Source organism: Pristiophorus japonicus, chromosome 12 (assembly GCF_044704955.1).
Source record: "Pristiophorus japonicus isolate sPriJap1 chromosome 12, sPriJap1.hap1, whole genome shotgun sequence".
NCBI classification, from domain to species: domain Eukaryota; kingdom Metazoa; phylum Chordata; class Chondrichthyes; family Pristiophoridae; genus Pristiophorus; species Pristiophorus japonicus.
This window is the reverse complement of record NC_091988.1, coordinates 68,423,934-68,439,172: the sequence shown is the minus strand read 5'-3', so window position 1 is coordinate 68,439,172 and position 15,239 is coordinate 68,423,934. Positions and strand designations below refer to the sequence as shown.

General features: G+C 52.9%; 1 protein-coding gene across 4 annotated transcripts in view; it reads left to right on the top strand.

The window, feature by feature from the left end:
- Positions 1-1,686: 1,686 nt before the first annotated feature.
- Positions 1,687-15,239, top strand: part of LOC139277314 (sodium- and chloride-dependent creatine transporter 1-like) — a 480,248-nt gene continuing 466,695 nt past the window's right edge. For all 4 annotated transcript variants that reach the window (XR_011596068.1, XM_070895616.1, XM_070895614.1 and 1 more), the window contains exon 1: positions 1,687-1,996. Coding sequence is in view for 3 of the 4 variants with exons in the window: in XM_070895616.1 (XP_070751717.1) it covers positions 1,966-1,996 (31 nt within the window). In the remaining variant the exon portion in view is untranslated. The remainder of the gene's footprint in view (positions 1,997-15,239) is intronic.

Here is a 15,239-nt window from a genome sequence, read left to right as displayed (position 1 = left end):
GAAGTTGGTTGAGGGATAAATATTGGCCCCAGGACACTGGGGAGAATTACCCTGCTCTTCTTCAAAATTGTGCCATGGGATCTTTTACATCCACCTGAGAGGGCCAATAGTGCCTTGGTTTAATGTCTCATCCGTCCGACAGCACCTCCGACAGTGCAGCGCTCCTTCAGTACTGCTCCTCCAACAGTGCTGCACTCCCTCAGTACTGCCCCTCCGACAGTGCGGTGCTCCCTCAGTACTGCTCCTCCAACAGTGCTGCGCTCCCTCAGTACTGCCCCTCCGACAGTGCTGTGCTCCCTCAGTACTGCCCCTCCGACAGTGCGGCGTTCCCTCAGTACTGCCCCTCCGACAGTGCGGCGCTCCCTCAGTACTGACACAAGCACTGAGGTTAATAGCGGATTATAATGAATGTGGCACAGCTCAGTCACCGGGTGTGTGTCTTCTGGAGATAACGCAGTCTCGGAGTGCGGGACATACACAGACAGTCAGTCCAGGGGCCGCCACAAACCATCGACCCCGGTTGTTGTTCCGGTTAGAGGTCGCCAACTCTGAGTGGAGTATTCCGGGAGGTTGCTTCGCATGCCCCTCCCGTGTCCAAACGCCCCGCATTCCCACCGTTAGTCGCCCAACGTCCATCCTTCGTCGGACGGTTCCTGACTGTCACACAGCTAATCTCTGCTGTGTTTATAACTCATAAACAAAAGTGTTCAATGAAAATCAAAAGAACTCCCAATATCTTATTGCCCGATGATTATTCCCGGTTTTTTTTTGCTCTGTCCAGTGTCTTTAATTTCTGGAGACTCCAGGACAGTGCTGTCGGGCGGGAGACCCATCTCTCCGTCACTGCACAGCTCCTGGGGATCCCACAGCCGGCACACGGCGTGCCAATGGAAAGAGCGGGCAGGCGCGGAGTTCTGAATGGACTGCACAGCCCTGACAGGAAACATTGCTGGCTACCTGTTTAAGGGGAAGCTGGATAAACACGTGAGGGAGAAAGGAATGGAAGCATCTGCTGATTGGGGGGCGGGGCTGCTGGCTGGTCCGACTGGCCTGTTTCTGTGCTGTACATCGGTAAAAGGACCAGAGGGGAGATAAGTTATTTTACACAGCGAGTGATCGGGAACGCGCTGCCTGAATGAATCTGCTCCCACCGCCCAATGTTAACATTCAATAGGGGATTGGATAAATACTGGAAACGGACAATTCGCTGTGGGGAAAGAGCAGGGGGAGTGGGGTTTCACAGAGCCGGCACAGGCTCGATGGGCCGAATGGCCTCCCTCTGTGCTGTGTGATTCTGTGTAATATTTCTGTAAGACACCTGCTGTACAGTCCTGGTATTCAGTGTTTGTGTGGCGTACTCTGGAGTCAAACCATCAATTGCATCGTGATCTTAAATTTCAAGTTTAAAAACATATCCTATTGTTATTTTAGCCTTGAGTTTAAGAATCCGAGGCGTTAGTGCACTGTGTGTTTGCAGCTTAATCGCTTCGCTCTGCACTCCAGCCGTTGTGCCTTGCTGCTGCCGCTGTTGCAGTGCTGGGCCTGGAGGTCACTCACTGCCTCTGCCTTTGTTGGCGAGGCTGGCGTTGGCCTTTCTCTGAGACACACGGCAAGTCCCAGCCAGCGTCAGCAGCCAATGGGGAGCCGGGTGGGTGTGCCGGCAGCCTGAGCCGCGGTATGAAAGGCTGTGTGTATGAGTGTGTGAGTGTGAGTGTGTGAGTGAGTGGGACACAGTGTCTGATGGAGAACGGCTACAGAGGCAGCCTCAGCACCAGCTCCCGCTCCCGCTCAGCCCCGCAGTGCCCGCGTCTTGCTGCCGCCGCCGCGACCAGCAGCCCCCCTCACCCCACACTCCAGCTTCGATGAGATTCTTCAGGCTCAGCTTCAAGTGTTTTGTGGATTGCTTCTGAAACCTTCCGAGCCGCTGTCTTTGTGTTTAACTCATCTCAGACCCATCTTTGCACCATGTTATCAGCCCAAGAACAGCTCCATGCAGGTAGGTGGTGTTCACAGACTGCCCACGGGCTCTGGCTGCAGCCTGGCACATTCTCCGGCTGGCTTGTTGCTGCATTTATCGCCAAAGGGATTGCGGCTGAATGGACTCTCTCAATGTGCCTGGGTTTTATTTCAGTGCCATTCATTAACAGCTTTATTTTCAGCGGGGGAGGGAGGGCCGTTGCTGGGATTATGTGCTCGATGCCAAGCTTTCAGCTCGGGGCCATGAAGTGCCCATTTTAAAACCGTGCAGCCGGTGCACAGAGCCAGAGGTCGGACAGGGTGAGTGTGAGCCGAGAGGGGGAGAGCTAGCTGCCTGGGAGATCACCTTCCTGCGGGCTGTGGGTAAATACAGCGCAGCCCCAGCGCACCCAAACCTGGCCACTGGGCCAATTTCACCTGCCAGTGTAAAGAAACATTTGACATGTGTGAAGACCATTGCACCCACTCCGTGTGCAGTCCGGGCTCGGCACGCCTGGCGTAGTGCCGCGGCGAGTGTTGCGCTGATCTGCACAGCTCTGGATTATCCCAGTCACTCGCCAATATATGACAATGTGTGCCAGTCTCCCCTCCCACCTGCTTCCGCATGCAACTCTTCCTCATTCACCTTCACAACACGCACTCTCTCACACGCCGGCCGTTGCCGCTCGGTACAGTCTGTGCCCGCAGTTCGGCGGTGGCCGGGTTTCCATTCATTGTCTGCTCTTGTCCTCCACCCACCCACCATGTTCCTCATCCCCTCTGGCCTCCCTGGCTGCTACTGTATCCACCGGCCTCATCTCTGACCCACCTGCTGAGCGAACATCAGCTGGTGACAACCTTCTGCTTCCAAAAGAAAAACTTGCATTTCTATCATCATAGGCAGTGCCTCGGAATCGAGGAAGCTATAGCGCCTTTCACGACCACCGGACGTCTCCAAGCGCTTTACAGCCAATGAAGTACTTTTGAGATGTAGTCACTGTGGGAAACGCAGCAGCACAGCAAGCTCCCACAAACATCAATGTGATAGTGACCAGATCATCTGTTTTTGTTATGTTGATTGGGGAATAAATATTGTCCAGGATACTGGGGAGAACTCCCCTGCTCTTCTTCACAATAGTGCCACGGGATCTTTTACATCCACCTGAGAGAGCAGAGGTCAGTTTAACATCTCATCCAAAAGATGGCACCTCCGACAGTGCAGCGCTCCCTCAGTACTGCCCTTCTGGCAGTGCAATGCTTCCTCAGTACGGCCCCTCCGACAGCGCAGCACTCCCTCAGTGCTGCCCCTCCGACAGTGCAGCGATCCCTCAGTACTGCCCTTCTGGCAGTGCAATGCTCCCTCAGTACTGCCTCTCCGACAATGCAGCGCTCCCTCAGTACTGCTCCTCCGACAGTACGGCGATCCCTCAGTACTGCCCCTCCGACAGTGCAGTGCTCCCTCAGAACTGCCCCTCCGACAGTGCGTCGATCCCTCAGAACTGCCCCTCCGACAGTGCAGCGCTCCCTCAGTACTGCCCCTCCAACAGTGCATTGCTCCCTCAGTACTGTCCCTCCAACAGTGCAGCGCTCCCTCAGTACTGCCACTCTGACAGTGCAGCGCTCCCTTAGTACTGCCCCTCCGACAGTGCAGCACTCCCTCAGTACTGCCCCTCCAACAGTGCAGCACTCCCTCAGTACTGCCCCTCCAACAGTGTGGCACTCCCTCAGTACTGCCCCGCTGAAAGTGCAGCGCTCCCTCAGTATTGCCCCTCCGACAATGCAGTGCTCTCTCAGTACTGCCTCTCCGACAGTGCAGCATCCCTCAGTACTGCCTCTCCGACAGTGCAGCGCTCCCTCAGCACTGTCCCTCTGACAGTGCAGCACTCCCTCAGCCCTGCACTGTAATATCAGCCTAGATTTATGTGCTCAAGTCCCTGGAGTGGGACTTAAACCCACAACCTTCTGACTCAGAGGCGAGTATGCTGCCCATTGAGCCACAGCTGACACACAAGGTCAAAATAAAAAGTGTAAGGCAAAAAAACTGTCAGGGTCCATGTCCAGGGTTTGTCCGTGACCAGGTTCTTGTGACTGGGTTATTTGAGTATGAGTGCAGCGTTCGACTGGAATACTGTGTGCAGCTCTGAGCACCTCGACTGCATAATGATCCCGAAAGCTCCGAGCAGGTTCGAGGGACGAGGAGGAATGTTCATTCCCGGACTGGTAAATGGTACACTTTTAAAGGGGGGGTGGCAGAAACAGAGAGACCTGGGGCCTTATGTTCACAAATCTTTGACACGTTGAGAATTCTGTTAAAAAAGAATACGGGATCCATGGCTTTATTCATGGAGGACTAGAGGACAAAAGCAACGAGGTTATGCTGAACCTTTATAAATTACTGGTTGGTCCCCAGTTGGAGTATTGTGGCCAATTCTGGCCTACACTGTAGGAAGGATGTCAAGGCCTTGGAGAGGGTGCAGAGGGGATTTACCAGAATGGCCCCAGGGATGAGGGACTTCAGTGATGTGGAGAGACTGGAGAAACTGGGAATGTTCCTCTTAGAGCAGAGAAGGTTAAGGGGAGATTTGATAGAGGTGTTCAAAATTATAAAGGGTTTTGATAGAGTAAATAAGGAGACACTGTTTCCAGTGGAAGGAGGGTCGGTCACCAGAGGGCACAGATTGAAGGTAATCGACAATAGAACCAGAGGGGGGGATGAGGAGAATTTTTTTAGGCAGCGAATTGTTGTGATCTGGAATGCGCTGCCTGAAAGCAGATTCAATAATAACTTTCAAAAGCAGGGCTATGGGGAAAGAGCAGGGGGAGTGGCACTAACTGGATCGCTTTTTCATAGGCATGTTGGTCCAAATGGCCGCCTTCTTTGCTGAAGGTTCTAAATTAATTAGTGTAGATAGAGAGAAACTGTCTCCTCTGGTGGGGGGAGTCCAGAACAAGGGGACAGAACCTTAAAATTAGAGCGAGATCATTCAGGGGTGATGTCAGGAAGCACTTCTTCACACAAAGGGTGCTGGGAATCTGGAACTCTCTTCCCCCAAAAGGCTGTTGAGGGAATTGAAAATTTCACAACTGAGTTCGATAGATTCTTGTAGGGTATTAAGGGAATGGGTTTGACCATCTTCATCGTGATCATACTGGTCACAGCTCAAAACAGTTCAAAATTTACCATTAATTGGGAATTAATTTGGCAAAATCACCCAAACAGAGAAGAGGGTGACTAGTGTGGGAAGGGCAACTTGGGGCAGTTGTGGAGGTCTAATGAGTTTCAGCTGGGCAATGTTTGGACAGTAGCAAATTTTCTTCGACAGTTAACCCATACTGTACCTGCCCTGGGAGTGTTTGATGGGACAGTGTAGAGGGAGCTTTACTCTGTATCTAAACCCGTGCTGTACCTGCCCTGGGAGTGTTTGATGGGACAGTGTAGAGGGAGCTTTACTCTGTATCTAACCACATACTGTACCTGCCCTGGGAGTGTTTGATGGGACAGTGTAGAGGGAGCTTTACTCTGTATCTAACCCCGTGCTGTATCTGCCCTGGGAGTGTTTGATGGGACAGTGTAGAGGGAACTTTACTCTCTATCTAACCCATGCGCTACCTGCCCTGGGAGTGTTTGATGGGACAGTGTAGAGGGAGCTTTACTCTGTATCTGACCCATGCTGTACCTGCCCTGGAAGTGTTTGATGGGACAGTGTAGAGGGAGCTTTACTCTGTATCTAACCCCGTGCTGTACCTGCCCTGGGAGTGTTTGATGGGACAGTGTAGAGGGAGTTTTACTCTGTATCTAACCCCATGCTGTACCTGCCCTGGGAGTGTTTGATGGGACAGTGTAGAGGGAGCTTTACTCTGTATCTAACCCCATGCTGTACCTGCCCTGGGAGTGTTTGATGGGACAGTGTAGAGGGAGCTTTACTCTGTATCTAACCCCGTGCTGTACCTGCCCTGGGAGTGTTTGATGGGACAGTGCAGAGCGAGCTTTACTCTCTATCTAACCCCGTGCTGTACCTGCCCTGGGAGTGTTTGATGGAACAGTGTAGAGGGAGCTTTACTCTGTATCTAACCCCGTGCTGTACCTGCCCTGGGAGTGTTTGATGGGACAGTGTAGAGGGAGCTTTACTCTGTATCTAACCCCGTGCTGTACCTGCCCTGGGAGTGTTTGATGGGACAGTGCAGAGGGAGCTTTACTCTGTATCTAACCCCGTGCTGTACCTGCCCTGGGAGTGTTTGATGGGACAGTGTAGAGGGAGCTTTACTCTGTATCTAACCCCGTGCTGTACCTGCCCTGGGAGTGTTTGATGGGACAGTGTAGAGGGAGCTTTACTCTGTATCTAACCTGTGCTGTACCTGCCCTGGGAGTGTTTGATGAGACATTGTAGAAGGAGCTTTACTCTGTATCTAACCCCGTGCTGTACCTGCCCTGGGAGTGTTTGATGGGACAGTGCAGAGGGAGCTTTACTCTCTATCTAACCCCGTGCTGTACCTGCCCTGGGAGTGTTTGATGGGACAGTGTAGAGGGAGCTTTACTCTGTATCTAACCCCGTGCTGTACCTGCCCTGGGAGTGTTTGATCGTACAGTGTAGAGGGAGCTTTACTCTGTATCTAACCCGTGCTGTACCTGCCCTGGGAGTGTTTGATGAGGCATTGTAGAAGGAGCTTTACTCTGTATCTAACCCGTGCTGTACCTGCCCTGGGAGTGTTTGATGGAACAGTGTAGAGGGAGCTTTACTCTGTATCTAACCCATGCTGTACCTGTCCTGGTAGTGTTTGATGGGACACTCAACATCTTCACTGAGGTGCATGAAAGCATGGGCCTTACACTAAACATCCGTAAGACAAAGGTCCTCCACCAGCCTGTTGCTGACACACAAAACTATGCCCCAGTCATCAAGATCCATGGCGCAGCCCTGGACAACGTGGACCATTTCCCATACCTCAGGAGTCTATTATCAACAAGGGCAGACATCGACGATGAGATTCAACACCACATCCAGTGCGCCAGCGCAGCCTTCGGCCGCCTGAGCAAAAGTGTGTTCGAAGATCAGGACCTCAAATCTGGCACCAAGTCTACAGGGCTGTAGTGAAACCCACCTTCCTGTATGGTTCAGAGATGTGGACCATATACAGCAGACACCTCAAATCGCTGGCGAAATACTACCAATGATGTCTCCCCAAGATCCTGCAAAATCCCTGGGAGGACAGATGCACCAATGTCAGTGTCCTTGACCAGGCCAACATCCCCAGCATCGAAGCACTGACCACGCTCGACCAGCTCCGCTGGGCGGGCCACATTGTTCGCATGCCTGACAAGACTCCCAAAGCAAGCGCTCTACTCTGAACGGCAAGCGAGCCCAAGGTGGGCAGAGGAAACGTTTCAAGGACACCCTCAAAGCCTCCTTGATAAAATAAAACATCCCCACCGATACCTGGGAATCCCTGGCCAAAGACCGTCCTAAGTGGAGGAAGTGCATCCGGAGGGCGCTGAGCACCTCGAGTCTCATTGCCGAGAGCATGCAGAAGCCAAGTGCAGGCAGCGGAAGGAGCATGCGGCAAACCAGTCTCACCCAACCTTTCCTTCAATGTCTGTCCCATCTGTGACAGAGACTGTAATTCCCGTATTGGACTGTTCAGTCACCTAAGAACTCATTTTTAGAGTGGAAGCAAGTCTTCCTCGATTTCGAGGGACTGCCTATGATGATGATGTAGAGGTAGCTTTACTCTGTATCTAACCCCGTGCTGTAAATGACCTGGTAGTGTTTGAAGGGACAGTGCGCCCTCACTTTGATGTACTCAGTGTGGCTGGTGCTGTTGAACACGGCGGAGCTCGAGGTACAAACCTGCAGCTCTGAGTCGCTGGGCAGTGATGTATTGCAAAGACTTACACGGCATCTTAATTCTCTGTGTGATATTCCCAGTAACATCCATTGGAGGGAACTCTCCCCATTGCAGACGTCAGTGAGTGACTTCACGTGACGTGTGTTGCAATGTTTTCCCTTCTGCTCTGATGATTTTTCTCAGCTGGATTTGATTCTATGCAGTGCAAACCTTGATCTTCAATCTCGCCCGGTCCTTCACTGTCTCTCCACCATTGCCTTTCATTCTCAGCCTCTGGCGATGTTGTGTTTGGAAGTGGTGGCTCAGTTGTGACGTGGTGTTGATAATCGGGGCTATCACTCGGAGGTGGCTCGGTGACAATCACTGCCAGGGACCCAGAGCAAAGACACAAAGCAGCAATTACATCAGTCAGGAAAGCAGGGTCTGGATTTGGGCTTGGTTACAAGTTTTGGGTCCAGTGTGTAGAGATCACTGCACAGACACAATCTCAGAGCAGAGCCATAAATCAGGACTGTGATGTACTGAGAGATTGTTGCTGCTGACTATTGACAATGCGACTCTCTTATTGCCCCTCACGCACACACTGGCCGGTATTTGCATGCTTATTTTAAAATCCCTCATGGCCTCGCCCCTCCCTATCTCTGTAATCTCCTCCTGGCTTACAACCCTCCGTGATCTCCGCGCTCCTCTAATTCTGTCTTTCTGAGCATCCCTGATTATAATCGCTCAACCATCGGTGGCCGTGCCTTCTGTTGCCTGGGCCCCAAGCTTTGGAACTCCCTCCCTAAACCTCTCTGCCTCTCTACCTCTCTTTCCTCCTTCAAGACGCTCCTTAAAACCTATCTCTTTAACAAGCTTTTGGTCACCTATGCTAATTTCTACTTATGTGGAAATTTTTATTGCATAATAATCCTGTGAAGCACCTTAGGACGTTTCACTACATTAAAGGCGCTATATAAATACAAGTTGTTGTTGTAGTGCAGTATCTCACCCCCAGGCACCCTGTCATTCCCCTCTGTCAACCCACCTCATGGCCTCCTTCAACTCTGGGCTTCCCGTCAGATGGAGAGCTGTGGTCCTGAGCATCACACTCCGAGCAGGAAGGGCTCACATTCCCAAGAGAGACAGAGAGAGTGACGGAGAGAGAATTGAGCTGGACAGTCAGATTGAAACAGAACGAGAGAAATGAAGGGAGTGAGAGGCAGAAGTGAAGAGAGAAAAGTGAAGTAAGATCAGAAGTTGAAGGAGGAGAGAGAGAGAAAGTGAAGGGGTAGAGAGAGAGCGTGCAAAGAGGAGGGAGAGAGAAGTGGAGGAAGGCAGGGAGGGAGTGAGAGAAATGAAGGAGCTGGGGTTGCCATGCTCCGAAGGCTGGAACGTGCTGAATAGATTGGGGATGCTGATTAATGGTAGCTCAGTCTGATGTGGAAATGATTGAATCATTCGCGCCAATCGCGAGGGCACAATCCCAATGCTCCAGAAGGACTCTGTCCTGTGTTCCATCACCACACTCTGTGATTTCCCTCCCTTTTAATAATACATTGAACTAAAAGTACTCTTGAAAGGAATAAAGGCGTTCTGTGTAACAATGCAGCAATTCGGTCGGATTTGGCTTTGAGTCGGATGTCTCCCATCACTCACTTACACATCTGGCCAAAGGGTTCAGCCATCAAATCCTGAGAAAAATCAGCACTTTGGTGAAATGTCTGGAAATCGAGCTGAACCTGTTCACTGAAAGCTGCTGATGTTGCAACAACCAATTCTTCAGCATCATTTCTTTCATTCATTCTCGGGATGTGGTCGTCACTGGCAAGGCCGACATTTATTGCCCGTCCCGAGTTGCCCTGAGAAGGCCTGAGAAGGTGGTGGTGGGCCGGCTTCAACCATTGGTAGCGGTTTTGAAACGACTTGAGTGTCTTCATAGAATCATAGAAATTTACAGCACGGAAGGAGGCCATTCGGCCCATCATGTCCGTACCAGCCAACCAAGAGCTATCCAGCCTAATCCCACTTTCCAGCTCTTGGTCCGTAGCTCTGTAGGTTACGGCACTTCAGGTGCACATCCAAGTATTTTTTAAATGCTATTAGGGTTTCTGCCACTACCACCTTCTCAGGCAGTGAGTTACAGACCCCCATCACACCTCTGGGTGAAGAAATTTCCCTCCAATCCCCACTAAACCTCCAACCAATTACTTTTAATCCATGCCCCCTGTTTGTTGACCCTTCTGCTTAAGGAAATAGGTCCTTCCTAGCCACTCTATCCAAGTCTCTAGTAATTTTATAACAACAACAACTTGCATTTATATACCACCTTTATACCGGATTTCCAGAAGGCATTTGATATGCCACATAAAAGGTTACTGCACAAGATAAAAGTTCACGGGGTTGGGGGTAATATATTGCATGGATAGAGGATTGGCTAACTAACAGAAAACAGAGAGTCGGGATAAATGGTTCAGTTTCCAGTTGGCAAACTATTGCTAGTGGGGTGCCGCAGGGATCGGTGCTGGGGCCTCAACTATTTACAATCTCTGTTAATGACTTGAATGAAGGAACCGTGTAATGCAGCCAAGTTTGCTGATGATACAAAGATGGGTGGGAAAGCAAATTGTGAGGAGGACACAAAAAATCTGCAAAGGGATATAGACAGACTAAGTGAGTGGGCAAAAATTTGGCAGATGGAGTATAATGTGGAAAAATGTGAGGTTATCCACTTTGGCAGAAAAAATAGAAAAGTAAATTATAATTTAAATGGAGAAAAATTGCAAAGTGCTCAGTACAGAGAAACCTGGGGGTCCTTGTGCATGAAACACAAAAAGTTAGTATGCAGGTACAGCAAGTAATCAGGAAGGCAAATGGAATGTTGGCCTTTATTGCAAGGGGGATAGAGTATAAAAACAGAGAAGTCCTGCTACAACTGTACAGGGTATTGGTGAGGCCACACCTAGTGTACTGCGTGCAGTTTTGGTCTCCGTATTTAAGGAAGGATATACTTGCATTGGAGGCTGTTCAGAGAAGGTTCACTAGGTTGATTCCGGAGATGAGGGGTTGACATATGAGGATAGGTTGAGTAGGTTGGACTATACTCATTGGAGTTCAGAAGTAAATTTTCTTTAAGTGAGAAAGACAAATAACAGGAATGATCCCAAATTGTATTTGTTTGGAACTCTCTTCCGTAAATGGCAATTGATGCGACATCAATTGTTAATTTTAAATAAGAGATTGATAGATTTCTATTAACCAAAGGCGTTAAGGGATATGGACCAATGGCAGGTATATGGAGTTAGGTTGCAGAACAGCCATGATCTCATTGAATGGCGGAACAGGCTCGAGGGTCTGAATGGCCTCCTCCTGTTTCTATGAATTAAAAGTACTGGACATATACACAGGTCAGTCAATATCTGAAAGGGAAGAATTGAGTTGAGGAAAAGGCGTTGCACAAGTGTTTGCATCTAGCTGCAGTACACGTCATGCCTGCAGGTGTGATGGGCAGTTTCAGTGTTATGGCCTGTCACATAACATTAGGTTCTGACCCTTCATCAGAAACAGCCAATTAGGGGAAGAGAATCCAAGTGTTCAAGCTCGTTATGCTCTCAGGTGCTGGGTATCTCCACCATTCCCTGTTTTATCCCCTAATTCCCATTGATTGACGTTCGAGCAGTAGTGCTGTATTTGGGTGCCGATGCTTGCTGCAGACTGCAGGAGCCTAGTGACTCTTTACCTTTGGTGCACACATCCTGTTACCCAACCCGCTCTCCTCCCCAATCCCCTCCCCCTCGTCCTCCCCTCCCCCACATCAACCCACTCCCCTCCTCCTCCACAACCCGCTCTCCTCCCCAACCTGCTCCCCTCCGCAACCTCCTCCCCAACCCCCTCTCCGCACCTCCCCTCCACAACCCCCTCCCCTCCCCTCCCTAACGCCCTGCCCTCCCCCACATCAACCCGCTCCCCTCCCCCTCCCCAACCCGCTCCCCTCCCCAACCCCCTCCCCCTCGCCCTCCCCTCCCCCACATCAACCCACTCCCAACCTCCTCCCCAACTCCCTCCCCTCCCCTCCCCTCCCCAACCCGCTCCCCTCCCCAACCTCCTCCCCAACCTCCTCCCTCTCCCCCTCCCCAACCCGCTCCCCAAACCCCTCCCCTCCCCAACTCGCTCCCCTACCCCTCCCCCTCCCCAGCATCCTCCCCATACTCCTCCCCCTCCCCTCCCCCTCCCCAACCCGCTTCCCTACCCCTCCCCCTCCCTAACCCCATCCCCAACCCCCTCCCCTCCCCAACCCCCTCCCCAAACCCCTCCCCTCCGCAACCCCCTCCCCAACCCCCTCCCCTCCCTAACCCTCTCCCCAACATCCTTCCCCGCCCCAACCCCCTCCCCTCCACAACCCCTCCCCAACACCCTCGCCAACACCCTCCCACTCCCCTCCCCCTCCCCAACCCGCTCCCCTACCCCTCACCCTCCCTCTCCCCCTCCCCAACCCTCTCCCCTCCCCAACCAGATCCCCTCCCCCTCCCCAACCTCCTTCCCCTCTCCCTCCCCTCCCCAACTCCCTCCCCTCCCCCTCCCCAACCCGCTCCCCTACCCCTCACCCTCCCTCTCCCCCTCCCCAACCCCCTCCCCTCCCTAACCCTCTCCCCAACATCCTTCCCCACCCCAACCCCCTCCCCTCCACAACCCCTCCCCAACACCCTCGCCAACACCCTCCCACTCCCCTCCCCCTCCCCAACCCGCTCCCCTGCCCCTCACCCTCCCTTTCCCCCTCCCCAACCCTCTCCCCTCCCCAACCCGCTCCCCTCCCCCTCCCCAAACCCCTTCCCCTCTCCCTCCCCTCCTCAACTCCCTCCCCTCCCTCTCCCCAACCTGCCCCCTCCCCTTTCCAACTCCTCCTCTCCCTTTCCCTCCCCAACCCGCTCCCCTCCCCCTCCCCCTCTCCCTCCCCCTCCTCAACCCCCTCCCCCTCTCCCTCCCCTCCCCAACTCCCTCCCCTCCCTCTCCCCAACCTGCCCCCTCCCCCTCCCCTCTCCAACTCCTCCTCTCCCCTACCCCTCCCCAACCCGCTCCCCCTCCCCAACCCCCTCCCCATCCCACTCCCGCTCCCCTCCCCAACCCCTCCCCTTAAAGAGAACAGTCCCAGCTTCTCCAGCCTCTCCCCATCATTGAATCGGATAAGGATTGGAAAAGGAAGAAGAGGAAAGTGAAAAGGGCAGTATCTTGGGATTAGAGCAGGAGATGGGCTGAAAGGAATCAGCTGAAAAATAACTTTTTTAGCAAATTGTAAATTAATATTAAGTAGAAATTTGTATAGAAACTGAAGACAGCTGAAAGATAGAGAGAGAGGGAGAGTGAGAGAAAAATAGAGAGATGGAGATGGAGAAAAAAGAGAGGGGGAGAAACAGAGAGAAAGAGAGAGAGTAAATAGAGAGATGGAGAGGGAGGGAGAGAAACAGAGAGAGAAAATAGAGAAACGGAAAGAGAGGGAGAGAAATAAAGAGATAAAATAGAGAAACGGAGAGAGAGGGAGAGAAATAAAGAGGGAGAGAAAGAGAGAAACACAGAGACAGAGAGGGAGAAAGCATGGAGAGGGCGAGACGGAGAAAGAGAGAGAGAGAGACAAAGAGTGAGAAATGGAAAGGGTGAGAGATCCTGGAACTCTCCAGGAACTCTGAAATCCCAGCAGAAACTTTGACCTAATTTAAAATATTTTTGGAAGTCAAACAAGGAAGTTAACGAGGAAGTTTTGTAAATGTGAAACTGTTCTCATCAGGGGAAGGAAGTTCATCAGTACATGTGCTTGGAGTGAATCAGTTCAGGAATCCTTCCTGACCTGACATACTGGACTAAACTCCACCGTGACCCAGTCAGGCGCTGAGACATAAGCCTCGTGCAGAGTGCTGCTTTCGCTGGTGCAACTGCGAACCTCCTGCAAATGGGATGTGTTGTGTGTGTGTGTGAAATTAGTACCTGTACTCACGTCTGCAAACACTTTCGAATCAAATTTCCCTTCGTTAGAGATTGACTGCATGGGGTTTAAACAATAGGACACAGCGGCTGAGTTGCTCTGCTTCAGTCCCACAGCTTCACGTTACGTCTCACACTGCAGTGCACGATTACTCTGACACGCACACATGCATCTTTCTGACATGACAGTAGCAGAGGTGAGAGGGACGTCAGCCCGGCTCATGTGACCCACACTGCAGTCCTCTTCCACCTCCTGATTTATATAGCACTCCGACTGGCGTCAAACTCTCAGCAACAGGTTGGGGGAATGCGGGGGGCAACTGACACCTCGCTCTCTGACACCGCTCTCTGACACCGCTCTCTGACACCGCTCTCTGACACCTCGCTCTCTGACACCTCGCTCTCTGACACCTCGCTCTCTGACACCGCGCTCTCTGACACCGCGCTCTCTGACACCGCTCTCTGACACCGCGCTCTCTGACACCGCAATCTGACACCGCTCTCTGACACCGCGCTCTGACACCGCGCTCTCTGACACCGCGCTCTGACACCGCGCTCTGACACCGCGCTCTGACACCGCGCTCTGACATCGCGCCCTCTGACACCGCGCTCTGACACCGCGCTCTGACACCGCGCTCTGACACCGCGCTCTCTGACACCGCGCTCTCTGACACCGCGCTCTGACACCGCGCTCTGACACCGCTCTCTGACACCTCTCTCTGACACCGCGCTCTGACACCGCTCTCTGACACCTCTCTCTGACACCGCGCTCTGACACCGCTCTGTGACACCGCTCTCTGACACCGCGCTCTCTGACACCGCGCTCTGACACCGCTCTCTGACACCTCTCTCTGACACCGCGCTCTGACACCGCGCTCTGACACCGCGCTCTGACACCGCTCTCTGACACCGCGCTCTCTGACGCCGCGCTCTCTGACACTGCGCTCTCTAACACCGCTCTCTGACACCGCTCTCTGACACCGCGCTCTCTGACACGGCGCTCTCTGACACTGCTCTCTGACACCGCGCTCTCTGACACCGCGCTCTCTGACACCGCGCTCTCTGACACCGCTCTCTGACAGCACGCTCTGACACGACTCTCTGACACTGCGATCTTTGACACCGCGCTCTCTGACACCGCGCTCTGACACCGCGCTCTGACCGCGCGCTCTGACACCGCGCTCTCTGACACCGCGCTCTGACACCGCGCACTGACACCGCGCTCTCTGACACCGCGCTCTGACACCGCGCTCTGACACCGCGCTCTCTGACACCGCGCTCTCTGACACCGCTCTCTAACACCGCGCTCTCTGACACCGCTCTCTGACACCGCTCTCTGACACCGCGCTGTGACACCGCTCTCTGACACCGCTCTCTGACACCGCTCTCTGACACCGCGCTCTCTGACACCGCTCTCTGACACCGCGCTCTCTGACACCGCTCTCTGACACCGCTCTCTGACACCGCTCTCTGACACCGCTCTCTGA